This window comes from Carcharhinus amblyrhynchos, chromosome 7, assembly GCF_965287045.1.
Source record: "Carcharhinus amblyrhynchos chromosome 7, sCarAmb.v2.hapA, whole genome shotgun sequence".
In the NCBI taxonomy this organism is placed as follows: domain Eukaryota; kingdom Metazoa; phylum Chordata; class Chondrichthyes; order Carcharhiniformes; family Carcharhinidae; genus Carcharhinus; species Carcharhinus amblyrhynchos.
The window spans coordinates 126708209-126723921 of NC_137330.1; the positions used below are offsets into that span (position 1 = coordinate 126708209).

A 15713-nucleotide genomic window follows, 5' to 3' on the forward strand; every position below is an offset into this window, starting at 1 on the left:
AAACCCAGCCTGCAGGTGCAGCAGGTGATCAAGAAGGCGAATGGGATGTTGACCTTTGTCGCGAGGGGGATTGAATATAAAAGCAGGGAGGTCTTGCTGCAACTGTATAGGGCACTGGTGAGGCCGCAACTGGAGTACTGTGTGCAGTTTTGGTCCCCTTATTTGTGAAAGGATATATTACCTTTGGAGGGAGTGCAGAGAAAGTTCACCACGCTGATACCGGAGATGAGGGGGTTAGCTTATGAAGAGAGATTGAATAGACTGGGTCTGTACTCGTTAGAGTTTCGAAGGTTGAGGGGAGATTTTATAGAGACATGTAAGATAATGAAGGGGCTTGACAGGGTAGAAGCAGCGAGGTTATTTCCACTTACAATGGAAACAAGAACTAGGGGGCATAGCCTCAAAATACGGGGGGGGGGGGGGGAGGTCAATTTAGAACAGAGTTGAGGAGGAACTTCTTCGCCCAGAGAGTAGTGAATCTTTGGAATTCTCTGCCCAATGAAGCAGTAGAGACTACCTCGTTAAATGTGTTTAAGTCACAGGTAGATAGATTTTTAATCAATAAGGGAATTAAGGGTTATAGGGAGCAGGCAGGTAAGTGGAACTGAACTCACTATCAGATCTTATTGAATGGCGGGGCAGGCTCGAGGGGCTTGATGGCCGACTCCTGCTCCTATTTCTTATGTTCTTATAAGACAATACAACAATAGGTGGTCACCTGACTTGAGGGACCAATGGGAACAGAGCGTGAGTCCTCGCAGCAGAATCTTCTGGAAGCATGGAGTAAGCATGTTGAACTGGGTTCTGCCCAGGGCAGCCTTCATACTGCATAAACCTCCGACACCTAAGTTTCTCTGTTCATTCAATAACTTCCTTGTTCCAACAAGGTCTGAAGCTTTTCTTAATGATTGTAGATACTGGCCATACAAAATATATGACACCCTCATTTCGTAAAGAGCATCACCAGTCCTCAATCATTCATTCTTTGTATATAAATGTAAATATTAAAATATAGCATTTGAGCCAAGCTCAATCCTGCCATTACCCAATGCCTTGACCTCTTTTCTAGCAGGGGTCATTGGGGATCTATTGAAAACCAGAACTTGTTTCATTTTTCCCTTGCTAATCCCAGGATGTTTCAGGCATTTGTTCTGTGGAAGGATCATTTAAATCCAAAATTTTAACTCCGATTCACTCCACAGATGCTGCCAGACCTGCTGAGTTTATGCAACATTTTCTGTTTTGAACAGACTTCCAGCATCTGTAGTATTTTGCTTTTATTTGTATGTCTATTCTAACTAAACAATTTGCAGCAGAGGTTAGGTTGAAAACTAGGTCATGCTTAGTTTACTTTGACACTGGAGAACATATTTACCAAATGAGCTATCAGCAAGCTACGTGGATAGCATCTTCGTAAAGCAGTCAGTAAATCCTGTAAACCTGTACCTAACTCTGTGATTGTTTAATTTTCACAAATGATTAGTTGTATTTATTACTTCCATTACTTACGTGTCCATTGTCTATTTTGCAGACATCCATTAAGTACACCAATGAGCCCCCTCAGGGAGTGCGGGCAGGACTGAAAAGAACCTTTACAGGGATCAGTCAAGACCAAATAGAATATTCAAACCTGCCCATGTGGAGACCACTACTGTATGCAGTCGCTTTCCTGCACACCACAGTCCAGGTAATAGAAGCCAGAGCTGACTGCGCTTTATCTGATCATATATTCCTGAGTTATACGCATTCAGTAAATCTGATTGATATCATATTTCAGATGTGAGACTGAGTGGGTGGGCAGTATTTGCGTGAGTACTATTGTGTCCTGTTTTCACTTTCCATCCCAACAGTTAACAAAAGTGAGAGGCAACTTTCTTTACATGTGCCTAATGGTGTCATTGAGCCCCACGTGCACTTTGAACTTTGGCCCAAGTAAGAAAGTCAATGTTACTTGTCCACACAAGAAGCGAAACTGGCACTAAATATAAAAAATGACAGTAAAAGTTTTTACAAATATATAAAGAAGAGGAGGCTGGCTAGAGTGAATGTTGGACCCTTGGAGGATGGGAGGAGGGATTTAGCGGGAGGCAATGAGGAAATGGCTGAGGCTTTAAATACGTTTTTTGCCTCAGTCTTCACGTAGGAGAACACAAATAGTTTGCCAGATATTAAAGATAGAAAGATGGTAGGAGTTGAGGGCCTAAGTGCGATTACTATCACTAGAGAGGTAGTGCTTGATAGACTAATGGCACTGAAGGTGGACAAGTCCCCAGGACCGGATGGAATGCATCCCAGGGTTCTGTAAGAAATGGCAGAGGTGATAGTGGATGCCTTAGTAATTATTTATCAAAATTTGCTGGATTCCGGGGAAGAGCCGGAAGATTGGAAAATGGCTAATGTTACGCCGCTGTTTAAAAAAGGTAGCAGACAAAAGGCAGGGAATTATAGGCTGGTTAGTTTAACGTCTGTAGTTAGAAAAATGCTAGAATCCGTCATCAAAGAATAAATAGCGAGGCACTTAGAAAAGAATTGTTTGATAGAGCAGACGCAGCACGGATTCGTTAAGGGGAAGTCGTGTTTAACAAATTTATTGGATTTCTATGAGGATGTGACTAGTGTGGTAGACAGAGGGGAACCGGTGGATGTGGTGTTTTTAGATTTCCAACAGGCGTTTGATAAGGTGCCTCATAAAAGGTTGCTACAGAAGGTTAGAGTGCACGGAGTTGGGGGTAAAGTGTTAGCGTGGATAGAGGATTGGCTGTCTAATAGGAGGCAGAGAGTTGGTATCAATGGGTGCTATTCTGGTTGGGGGTTGGTGACTAGTGGAGTGCCCCAGGGGTCGGTGCTGGGGCCTCAGCTATTTACCATTTATATAGATGATCTGGAGGAGGGGGCTGAGTGTAGGGTGTCGAAATTTGCTGATGGCATGAAGATGAGTGGAAAAGCAAATTGCGTGGAGGGTGCGGAAAGTCTGCAGAGGGATCTGGATAGGCTGAGTGAGTGGGCGAAGACCTGGCAGATGGAGTATAATGTTAGCAAGTGTGAGGTTATCCACTTTGGCAGGAATAATAGTAGGAAGGATTATCATTTAAAAGGCGAAAAGCTGCAGCATGCTACGGTGCAGAGGGACCTGGGGGTCCTTGTGCACGAGTCGCAAAAACCCAGTCTGCAGGTGCAGCAGGTGGTCAGGAAGGCGAATGGAATGCTGGCCTTTATAGCGAGGGGGTTAGAATATAAAAGCAGGGAGGTCTTGCTGCAACTGTACAGGGCACTGGTGAGGCCGCAGCTGGAGTACTGTGTGCAGTTTTGGTCGCCGCACTTGCGCAAGGATATATTGGCCTTGGAGGGAGTGCAGAGAAGGTTCACTAGGCTGATACTGGAGATGGGGGGGTTGGACCATGAAGAGAGACTGAATAGACTGGGTCTGTACTCGTTGGAGTTTAGAAGGATGAGGGGGGATCTTATAGAGACGTATAAGATAATGAAGGGGATGGATAGGGTAGAGGTAGCGAGGTTCTTCCCGCTTAGAAAGGATAGCAGGACTAGAGGACACAGCCTCAAGATAAGGGGGGGGTGCAGTTTAGATCAGAGTTGAGGAGGAACTTCTTCACTCAAAGGGTGGTGAATCTCTGGAATTCTCTGCCCATTGAGGTGGAGGCTACCTCGCTAAATATATTTGAGTCACGGGTAGATAGGTTTCTGATAGACAGGGGAATTAAGGTTATGGGGAGAGGGCGGGAAAGTGGAACTGATTCACTTCAGATCAGCCATGATCTTATTGAATGGCGGGGCAGGCTCGAAGGGCTAGATGGTCTACTCCTGCTCCTATTTCTTATGTTCTTATGTTGTTATAAGATGGTTAGAAAGCAACAGCTGGTTGGAGAGCAGAACCAAGAGAGGCAGCAGGTTACCAACCAAAATTGAAGAAACGATAGCTGTCACGAAACCAAGTTACAAAAAAGGGAATTTTTGAAAGCCTTGCAGTTTGCAACAGAGTCTGATGCGCCAGGGCAGGGTAGACAAGAAGAACAGTGTTGCTCTATTAAAAACACCAATGAGTCCCTCAGCAAGCACATGCAGGACTGAAAAGAGCATGCACTAGAATCAGTCAGAAACAAATAACTCAAAGCTACCCATGTGGTAATTCATGTTGTCATTTTCTTGCACACCACTATCTAGGAAATGGACTATAGAAATAGAGTCATAGAGGTTTACAGCATTTGCCCACACCGCCCTTATTTTTTTTAAATCCCTAAGCTAATCCCAATTGCCTGCCTTTTGCCCATATCCCTCTATATCCATGTACCCATGTAACCATTTAAATGCTTTTTAAAAGACAAAATTGTACCTGCCTCTATTACTACCTCTGGCAGTTTGTTCCAGGCACTCACCAACCCCTGTGTGAAAAAATTGCCCCTCTGGACACTTTTGTATTTCTCCCCTCTCATCTTAAATGTATGCCCTCTAGTTTTAGATTCCCCTACCTTTGGGAAAAGATATTGACTATCCACCTTGTTTATGCCCCTCATTATTTTACGGACTTCTATAAGGTCACCTCTCAGCCTCCTACACTCCAGAAGAAAAAATTCCTAGTTTAACCATCCTCTCCTTATAACTCAATCCATCAAGTCCCAATAGCATCCTAGTAAATCTTTTCTGCACACTTTCTAGTTTAATAATATCCTTTCTATAATAGGGTGACCAGAATTGTACACAGTATTCCAAGTGTGGCCTAACCAATGTCTTGTACAACTTCAAGAAGACATCCCAACTCCTGTATTCAATGTTCTGACCGATGAAACCAAGCATGCTGAATGCCTCCTTCACCACTTTGTCCACCTGTGACTCCACTTTCAAGTACCTCTGGATCTCTTTGTTCTGTAACTCTCCCCAATGCCCTACCATTAACTAAGTAAGTCCTGCCCTGGTTCAATCTACCAAAATGCATCACCTCGCATTTGTCTCACCCATTTGTCAGCCCACTGGCCCAATTGATCAAGACCTCATTGCAATTAGAGATAATTTTCTTCACTGTCCACAATGCCACCAATCTTGGTGTCATCTGCAAACTTACTAACCATGCCTCCTATATTCTCATCCAAATCATTAATATAAATGACAAATAACAGTGGACCCAGCACTGATCCCCGCGGCACACCGCTGGTCACAGGCCTCCAGTTTGAAAAACTCTTTGCAATCACCCTCTGGCTTCTGTCAAGAGGCAAATTTTGTATCCATTTAGATACTTCACCCTGAATCCTGTGAGATTTAACCCTATGCAACAACCTACCATGTGGTACCTTGTCAAAGGCCTTGCTAAAGTCCATGGAGACAACATCAACAGCACTGCCCTCATCTACCTTCTTGGTTACCCCTTCAAAAAACTCAATTAAATTTGTGAGACATGATTTTACACTCACAAGACCTTGCTGACTATCCCTAATCAGTCCTTGCATCTCTGCCTGTAGATCCTGTCTCTCAAAATACCTTCCAACAATTTACCTGCCACAGATGTGAGACTCACTGGCCTGTAATTCCCAGGCTTTTCCCTGCAGCCCTTTTTAAACAAAGGCACAACATTTCCCACTCTCTAATCTTCAGGCATCCACAACTATCGATCATTCAAATATCTCAGCTAGGAACCCACAATTTCCTTCCGAGCCTCCCACAACGTCCTGGGATATACGTTATCAGGTCCTGGGGATTTATCTACCTTGATACACTTTAAGACATCCAGCACCTTCTTCTCTGTAATATGTACACTCCTCAAGACATCCCCAAGTTCCCTAACATCCATCCTTTTCTCAACAGTAAATACTGATGAGAAATATTCATTGAGGATCTTACCCATCTCTTGTGGATCTGCACATAGATGATCTTGTTGATCCTTAAGCGGCCCTACTTTCTCCCTTGTTACTCTTTTGCCCTTTATGTATTTATAGAAGCTCTTTGGATTCTCCTTTGCCTTATCTGCCAAAACAATTTAATGTCCCCTTTTTCTCTCTTAACTCTACTCCTACACCCCCCTATACTCTTCAAGCGATTCACTTGATCCCAGCTGGCTATGCATGTCATGTGCCTCTTTCTTCTTCTTGACCAGGGCCCCAATATCCTGAGTCATTCAGGCCTTGCCTTTCACTCTAAGGAATGTGTTTACCCTGAACTCTGACTATCACACTTTTGAAAGCATGTCATTTACCAGACATTCCTTTTCCTTCCCATAAACTCCTCCAATTAACTTTTGAAAGTTCCTGCCTGATACCATCAAAATTGACCTTGCCCCAATTTAGAATTTTAATTTTTGAGACTTTTATCATTCTCCATAGCTATCTGAAAACCAATAGAATTATTGTCACTGGTCCCAAAGTGATCCCTCACTAACACTTCTGTCACTTGCCCTTCTTTATTTCCCAAGAGGAGGTCAAGTTTTTCCCCCTCTCTAATCAGGCCATCCACATACTGAATGAGAAATTTACCCTGAATACACTCAACAAATTTCTCTCCATCCAAGCCTCTAATACTATGGCTGTCCCAGTCAATGTTATCTGCTTGTTCTTTTTCAGACTGATCAAGAAGGCTGCTTTGTACTATTGAGCTTCTTGATTGTCATTGGAGTTGCACTCACCCAGGAACATGCGGAGTAAAAATGTAAAACATGGACTGAAATTTCCCTCCTTTCCCGCCAGCAGGATGGCCCAGTCCTGTCAACGCCTACCATGTCCCAACCCAGCCTGCTTCCAATTTGGTAACTTCCCAATTAAACAGAGGTTAATGGCAATAGGGTATAGGCCAATCGCCTAGCCCAACAAGCCTACCTATGTAATTGAACCCTGAGACAAGTCAAGCACTGACACCCAACGTCTTCTCTGACTATTTGATTTCCTTTCCAATTCTCAGTTGCTTTCCTCCTTCCTTCTCCTGATGTAGCATGGCAATATAGGCCTTCCCAGCCGACAGCCAGCCAGTCAGCCATCCTCTGAATATAGAACATAGAACATAGGACACTACAGCACAAACAGGCCCTTCGGCCCACAACTTGCGCCGATCACATCAACACCTACCAATCCATAGACCTATCTATAACCCCCAATCCCATTAAATCCCATATACTCATCCAGAAGTCTTTTAAAAGACCCCAGCAAGTTCGCCTCCACCACCACTGACGGCAGCCGATTCCATTCACTCACCACCCTCTGAGTGAAAAACTTACCCCTAACATCACCTCTGTACTTGCTTCCCTGCACCTTAAACCTGTGTCCTCTCGTAGCGACCATTTCAGCCCTGGGAAATAGCCTCTGAGAATCCACCCTATCTATTCCTCTCAACATTTTATAAACCTCTATCAGGTCGCCTCTCAACCTTCGTCTCTCCAGGGAGAAGAGACCTAGCTCCCTCAACCTATCTTCATAAGGCATGCCTCCCAATCCAGGCAACATCCTTGTAAATCTCCTCTGCACCCTCTCAATAGCTTCCACATCCTTCCTGTAGTGAGGCAACCAGAACTGCGCACAGTACTCCAAATGAGGCCTGACAAGGGTCTTATAAAGTTGCAGCATTACCTCCCGACTCCTAAACTCAATCCCTCGATTAATGAAGGCCAGTACACCATACACCTTCTTGACCACATCCTCCACCTGTGAGGCCGATTTAAGAGTCCTGTGGACCCGGACCCCAAAATCCTTCTGCTCTTCAACACAGCTAAGACTCCTGCTTTTGATAGCGTACTCGTTCATCCCATTGGTTCTGCCAAAATGGACCACTACACATTTATCCGCGTTGAAGTCCATCTGCCACTTCTCCGCCCAGTCCTGCATCCTATCTATGTCCTGCTGCAACTTCTGACATCCTTCCAGACCATCCACAACACCACCGACCTTCGTGTCATCAGCGAACTTACTTACCCATCCCTCCACTTCCTCATCCAGGTCATTTATGAAAATGACAAACAGCAAGGGTCCTAGAACAGATCCCTGGGGCACTCCACTGGTGACTGACCTCCATTCAGAAAAAGACCCATCCACAACCACTCTCTGCCTTCTGCAGGCAAGCCAGTTCTGGATCCACAAGGCCAAAGGCCCTTGGAACCCATGCCCTCTCACCTTCTCAAGAAGTCTTGCATGGGGGACCTTATCAAACGCCTCGCTGAAGTCCATGTACACCACGTCCACTGCTCTTCCTTTGTCAAAGTGTTCAGTCACATTTTCAAAGAACTCAACTAGGCTCGTAAGGCACGACCTGCCCTTGACAAAACCATGCTGACTATTTCTGATCATGCTAAACCTCTCCAAATGCTCATAAATCTTGTCCCTCAGAAGCCTCTCCATCAACTTACCAACCACTGAGGTCAGACTCACCGGTAGGTAATTTCCCGGGCTATCCCTGTTCCCTTTCTTGAAAATAGGAACCACATCCGCAATCCTCCAATCCTCCAGAACCTCTCCCGTCTCCATTGACGATGCAAAGATCATCGCCAGGGGCTCTGCAATCACTTCCCTCGCCTCCCACAGTATCCTGGGGTACATCCCATCTGGTCCCGGCGACTTATCTATCTTGATAGAATTCAAAAGTTCTAACACATCCTCCACCTTAATATCCACAAACTCAATCTTTTCCATCTGCTGCAAACCTGTAGCAAAATCTCCCAGATCAGCTTCCACCGTGAATACTGAGGCAAAGTACTCATTAAGCACCTCTGCCATTTCTTCTGGTTCCACACAGACCTTTCCCCCTTCACCTTTTATAGGTCCTATCCCTTCTCTTCTCATCCTTTTACTTTTCACATATTTATAGAGGGCCTTGGGATTCTCCTTAATCTTACCCGCCAAGGCCTTCTCATGACACCTTCTGGCTCTCCTAATTTCCCTTTTAAGCTCCTTTCTACATTCCTTATGCTCCTCTAGATCCTTAACATCTCTCTGAACCTTTTGTACACCTTCCCTTTCCTCCTGACTAGGTTCACCACAGCCTTCGTGCACCACGGTTCCCGCGACCTACCAAAACCTCCTTGTCTCATCGGAACGTTGTCATGCAGAGCTCCAGACAAACATTCCTTGAATATCCGCTACCTTCCTTTGGTACTTTTCCCCAAGAATGCCTCCTTCCAGTTTATTTGTCCAATTAACTGCCTGACTTCTTCATATTTCCCCTTACTCCAGACAAACACCTTCCTAGCCTGCCTGATCCTATCTCGTTCCAATGCAATTGTGAGGGAGATAGAATTATGGTCACCCTTCCCAAGATGCTCTCCTACCGAGAGATCCATCACCTGCCCTGGTTCATTCGCCAGTACCAGGTCAAGTACAGCCTCTCCCCTCGTAGGCTCATCCACGTACTGTGTCAGGAAACCCTCCTGGACCCACCTAACAAACTCCTCCCCATCCAAACCCCTTACCCTTGGGATATTCCAATCGATGTTTGGGAAATTGAAGTCTCCCATCACAACAACTCTGTTATTTCTACATCTCTCTAGGATCTGTTTCCCTATCTGCACTTCAACTTCCCTGTCACTACTGGGTGGCCTATAGAAAACACCCAGCAAAGTTTTTGACCCTTTGCTGTTCCTAACTTCCACCCACAGAGACTCTGTAGACAGTCCTTCCACGGCATCCTCTTTCTCTGCAGCCATGACACTGTCCCTGATCAACAGTGCCACTCCACCACCTCTTCTGCCACCCTCCCTGTCCTTCCTGAAGCATCTGAATCCTGGCACCTGAAGTACCCAGTCCTGTCCCTGAGACATCCAAGTCTCGGTAATGGCCACCACATCACATTCCCAAGCAGCAATCCACGCCCTAAGTTCATCTACCTTATTCACTACACTCCTTGCATTAAAATATATACACTTCACCCCCTCAGTCTGGACATTTCCCTTCTCCACCCCCTGTCTAACCTCCCTCTCATACTGCCTGCAGTCCTTCCCTACCTGGGAGCTAACCTCCTCGGTCCCAGTCTCCCCATCACTATTCCCTCCCCCCATCCTTTCTAGTTTAAAGTCCCCCCAGTAGCCCTAGCCAGTCTTCCCACCAAGATATTAATTCCCCTGCGATTCAAGTGCCACCCGTCTTTACGGTACAGGTCACACCTGCTCCTAAAGAGGTCCCAATGATCTAGGAACCGAAATCCCTGCCCCCTGCTCCAGTCCCTCAGCCACGCATTCACCCTCCGCCTCATTCCATTCCTGCCCTCATTCTCCCATGGCACAGGCAGCAATCCTGAGATTACTACCTTCGCTTTCCTCTTCCTCAGCTGCCTACCCAGTTCCCTATAGTCCCTTTTCATGACTGCCTCCCTCTTCTTGCCTACGTCAGCAGTACCTATATGCACTACAACCTCCGGTTCCTCATCCTCCCCCTTCAGGATGTCTGGGACACGCCCAGAGACATCCCTGATCCCAGCTCCAGGGAGACAAACCACCATCCGCGACTCACGTCTACGTCCACATAAACGCCTGTCCGCCCCCCCCCTCACTGTGCAGTCCCCTATTAGTACTACCTTTCTGCTCTCATTTTTAATTTTTTGGCATACTGGCTCAGCTCCAGAGACCTGGCCACCGCTTCCTCCCCTAGGTGAGCTGTCCCCCCCAGTAGTACTCAGGCCGGAGTACTTATTTTGAAGGGGGACATCCACCGGCGTGCTCTCCATCACCTGAGGTTTCCCCTTCCTAATAGTTACCCACGTGCCTTCTTCCCGTTGCCCTGGTGTGACCACTTGCTGATAGCTCCTGTCAATTATCTCCTCATTCTCTCTAAGGAGACGAAGGTCCTCGAGCTGCAGTTCCAGTTCCTTAACCTGGTCCCTTAGGGACTGCAGCTCCACACACCGAGCACAGGTATGGATGTCTGGGAGACCAGGAGCCTCCAGGACCTCCCACATATTGCATTGGCAACAACATACTGGCCTCACACCCATACTTGCCCCTTTTTAGTAACCCAGAGGAAAAAGTGAAAAAAAACTTATAACTTACCTTGCCTCACCCTTATCTCTTTGGCCCTGTGAGCCAAAGCCCTTACAGCACACTCAAAAACAAAAACAAACTTACCTGCTCTCAGTCAGAGCCCTTCTCTCTCTCTCTCTCTCTTTTTTAGGTTAGAGGAGGAGGGAGGGTTGGGATACTCTACCTATGTAGAGTATCGGGATTCCTCACCGCTCTAATTTATAGTAAGGTTAAAAAAAAACTCTACCCGAGTGCCTTAGCAACTGCTTCCGGTATTAAATTTTAAAAAAAACTAGTAAAAAGTTAGCTTTAAAAAATTGCTCTACTCACCCACAAGCTCTCCTCTCGCAAATCGCTACCTCTCTTCAGTGCTCCCACGGAACAATGAGAACATAGAACATTACAGCGCAGTACAGGCCCTTCGGCCCTCGACGTTGCGCTGACCAGTGGAACCAATCTAATGACCCTCTAACCTAAACTATTCCAATGTTATCCATATGCCTATCCACTGACCATTTGAACGCCCTTAAAGTTGGCGAGTCCACAACTGCTGCAGGCAGGGCATTCCACACCCTTACTATCCTCTGAGTAAAGAACCTACCTCTGACATCCATCCTATAATTACCACCCCTTAATTTAAAGCTACGTCCTCTCGTGTTAGCCATCACCATCCAAGGTAAAAGGCTCTCACTGTCCACCCTATCTAACCCTCTGATCATCTTGTATACCTCAATTAGGTCATCTTTTATCCTTCTTCTCTCTAATGAAAACAACCTCAAGTCCCTCAGCCTTTCCTCATAAGACCTTCCCATCATACCAGGCAACATCCTGGTAAACCTCCTCTGCACCCTTTCCAATGCCTCCACATCTTTCTTATAGTGCGGTGACTAGAACTGTACGCAATACTCCAAGTGCGGCCGCACCAGAGGTTTGTACAGTTGTAACATAACCTCATGGCTCCGAAATTCAATCCCTCTACCAATAAAAGCTGACACACCGTACGCCTTCTTAACAACCTTATCAACCTGGGTGCCAACTTTCTGGGATCTATGCGCATGTACCCCGAGATCTCTCTGCTCATCAACACTACTAAGAATCCTTCCATTAGCCCCATACTCTGTAATCCTGTTACTCCTTTCAAAGTGAATCACCTCACACTTTTCCGCATTCAACTCTATTTGCCACCTCTCAGCCCAGCTTTGCAGCTTATCTATGTCCCTCTACAAACTGTAACATCCATCCTCACTGTCTACAACTCCTTGTAACCATGAAATGAGTCAACAATTTAAAATGATTTCTTGGAAAGTTGTATTTCAGGTTTGTATCATCTTGTTAAAATCCTCCATGGCTTCATCCCTCCTGGGTTTCCAACTTTTTGCTTCCTGCTGGATTCTCCACTCCCACCTGTCACCATTGTGGCAGGATGGGAAAACTCCCAATTGTGGGGAGCAGGATTGCAGTGGGAGAATGAATTCTGCAGAAGTCCCAAAATGTGATTTATGCCAGTGGGATTTCCTGTCCCGATTGTTCCTCTTCCCCACCCCCACGTCTGGGCAGAAGGAGCTCGGTGTCTATATTGATGAATTGCAGAAAGTCAGAATGTAGGTGAGTTGTAATAAAAAAGGCAAATGGGATGTTGGCATTCATTGCAAAGGGACTGGAGTATAAAAGTAGAGAAGTATTGTTGCAGTTGTACAGGGTGTTGATGAAACCACATCTGGAGTATTGTGTCCAGTTTTGGTCTCCTTATTTGAGAAAGGATGTGGTGTCATTGGAGGCAGTTCAGAGGAGGTTCACCAGATCCATTCCGGGGACGACGTATAAGGAGAGATTAAACAATTTGGGCTTATACTTGCTGGAGTTTCGAAAGATGAGATGGCATCTGATAGAGGTATATAAAATTTTAAAAGGGATTGATGTTTCCTCTTGTGGGGAAATCTAGAACAAGACGTCACAGGTATAGGTTGAGACGCAGTAGATTTAAAATTGAGATACGAGGAACTTGCAGAGTGTTGTGAATTTGTGGAACTCACTACCCCATAGCGTGGTGGAATCTATCATTGAAGGGTTTCGAGAAGGACATAGATATATTTCTGATTTTAAAAAAGGATAAAGGGATACGGGCTACAGGTGAGGAGGTGGATTTGAGACCAGGGAGAGATCAGCCATGATCTGATTGAATGGCGGAGCAAGCTCAAAAGCCTGAATTTGCCTACTTCCACTCCTAATTCCTGATGTTCCTATGTTCTCTATCATTGATGTAACAGGAGTCCCAATGTCAAGTGTCAGATTCCCCATTTGAATAGTTTTAAATGTAATTATCAGACCTTTTATCCCTTACTATCTTTATAGCTTTCTCCAGTCCTACAGTCCTCCAAGAATTCAGCCTTCATCCAAATTTGGCTTCCTGTGCATTTCCAATCCCTTTGCCCCACCATTATTTTTACTTCATTCATGGGATGTGAGTGTTGCTGGCTGGGCCACTCTGAACTGAGTGGCTTGCTCAGTCATGGACATTTAAGAACAATCGCATTGTTGAGGATCTGGAGTCCTACGTAAGGTAAAGATGGCAGATTTCCTTAGTGAACCAGATGGGTTTTTACAACAATCAATTCATGGTCATCATAAGACGTTTAATTCGGAATGATTTTATTGAATTTACTTTTCACCATCTGCCATGGAATTTGAACCTGGGTCCCCAGAGCAGTTCCCTGGGTCCCTGGATTATCCATCACCTGCCAGTTGTAATTTTGGCTTTTGAGGCTCTAAATTCTGTAATGTCATCCCTGAACCTCTTCAGTTTTCTACCTCTCCTCCTTTAAGATGCTCCTTAAAATCTACCGCTCTGACCAAGCTTTCACCAACGATTCTAATATCTACTTACAAGGCTCAATGTCATATTTATAGAGTCATATAGTGCAGAAAAGGCCCTCTGACCCATCGAATCTGCACCAATGATAACTACCACTAAAGCCGCTAATCCCATTCTCCAGCACTTGTCCCATATCCTTCAATGTGGTCATCCAAATATTTTTTGTCAGGTTTCTGGCCTTTTCCATCTTCCCAGGCAGTGCATTCCACCAGCTTCTGAGTGGAATTTTCTTTCTCAAATCCCTTCCTGCCCCTTACCCTCAAACTATATCCCCTCATGATTGATCCCTCAGCCGAGGGGAACAGCTGCTCCTTACTCACCTTGTCCATATCTCTCATATCTTATACACCTCAATCATGTCCCCCCTGAGCTTTCTCTGCTCTACAGAAAACAGTCCAAACCTGTCCAGCCTCTCCTTATGGCTCAAATGCTCCATCCAGGTGACATCCTGGCAAACCCCCTCTGGTGTTATCACATTTTTTCTAGAGTGAGGTTACCAGAACTGCAAACAGTACTCCAGCTATGGCATAACCAGCATTTAGGCCATGTTCTCCAACATTACCTTCCCGCTCTTGTACTCTATTTTGGCTGATAATTTTCTTATTAATCACCTTGTTAGATTAAATGTGCTATATGTAACTTATTGCTGTTGATGAAGTTAACCTAAATCATTAGAAGGAATTTAAGATCTGGATTAAATGCAACAATTTAATTCCTATGAATGTTAGGAACGCCGAAAGTTTGGTCCACTGGGATGGTGTATTCCATATGAATTTAACTCGTCAGATTTCACAGCCAGTGTCCAATTCATACAGAACCACCTGGATGATTGTGACAAAAAGAAGGTGTGTTGCAATCTTCTTAGAAGTATTAATATTAATTTTAGAAGTATTAATATTAATTAATGGCAGAACCCATAAGACTACTGATAGGCTGAGGGATCTGGGTATACAGGTGCACAAGTTACTGAAAGTGGCAATGCAGGTGGAGAAGGTAGTCAAGAGGCATACAGCATGCTTGCCTTCATCGGCCGTGGCACTGAGTTTAAAAATTTGCAAGTCATGATGAAGCTTTATAGAACCTTAGTTAAGCTGCACTTGGAATATAGTGTTCAATTCTGGTTGCCACACTACCAGAAGGATGTGGAGGCTTTGGAGAGGTTACAGAAAAGATTTATCAGGATGTTGCCTGGTATGGAGGGCATTAACTATGAGGAGAGATTGGAGAAACTTGGTTTGTTCTCACTGGAGTGACGAGGTTGAGGGAAGCCCTGATAGAAGTCCACAAGATTATGAGAGGCATGGACAGAGTAGATAGTCAGAAGCTTTTTCCCAGGGTGGAAAAGTCAATTACTAGGGAGCACAGGTTTAAGGTGCAAGAGGCAAGGTGTAAAGGAGATGTACGAGGCAAGTTTTTTAACACAGAGGGTGGTGGGTGCCTGGAACTCGCTGCCAGGGGAGGTAGTGGAAGCAGATAATATAGTGACTTTTAAAGGGGCGTCTTGACAAATATATGAATAGGTTGGGAATAGGGGATACAGTTCCCAGGAGGGTAGGGGGTTTTAGTTCAGCTGGTCAGGATGGTCGGCCAAAGGGCCTGCTCCTGTGCTGTCATCTTCTTTGTTCTTTGTTATAAAATAATGAGGGGCATAGATCAGCTAGATCGTCAATATATTTTCCCAAAGGTAGGAGAGTGTAAAACTGGAAGGCACAGGTTTAAGGTGAGAGGGGAGAGATCCAGAGGGTCCAGAGGGGCAATTTTTTCACACAGAGGGTGGTGAGTGTCTGGAACAAGCTGCCAGAAATAGTAGTAGAGGCGGGTTCAATATTGTCTTTTAAAAAGCATTTAGACAGTCACATGGGTAAGATGGGTATAGAGGAATATGGGCCAAGTCAGGGTAATTGGGCC

The 15713-nt window shown here is 45.3% G+C and overlaps 1 protein-coding gene across 1 annotated transcript in view; it reads left to right on the forward strand.

The window, feature by feature from the left end:
- The window catches only part of LOC145345623 (dynein axonemal heavy chain 8-like), a 1557438-nt gene that overhangs the window by 1421654 nt on the left and 120071 nt on the right, over nucleotides 1-15713 (forward strand). Inside the window, exons 87-88 of the mRNA XM_080193457.1 lie at nucleotides 1532-1687; nucleotides 14534-14650. Coding sequence (XP_080049583.1) covers nucleotides 1532-1687; nucleotides 14534-14650 — 273 coding nt within the window. The remainder of the gene's footprint in view (nucleotides 1-1531; nucleotides 1688-14533; nucleotides 14651-15713) is intronic.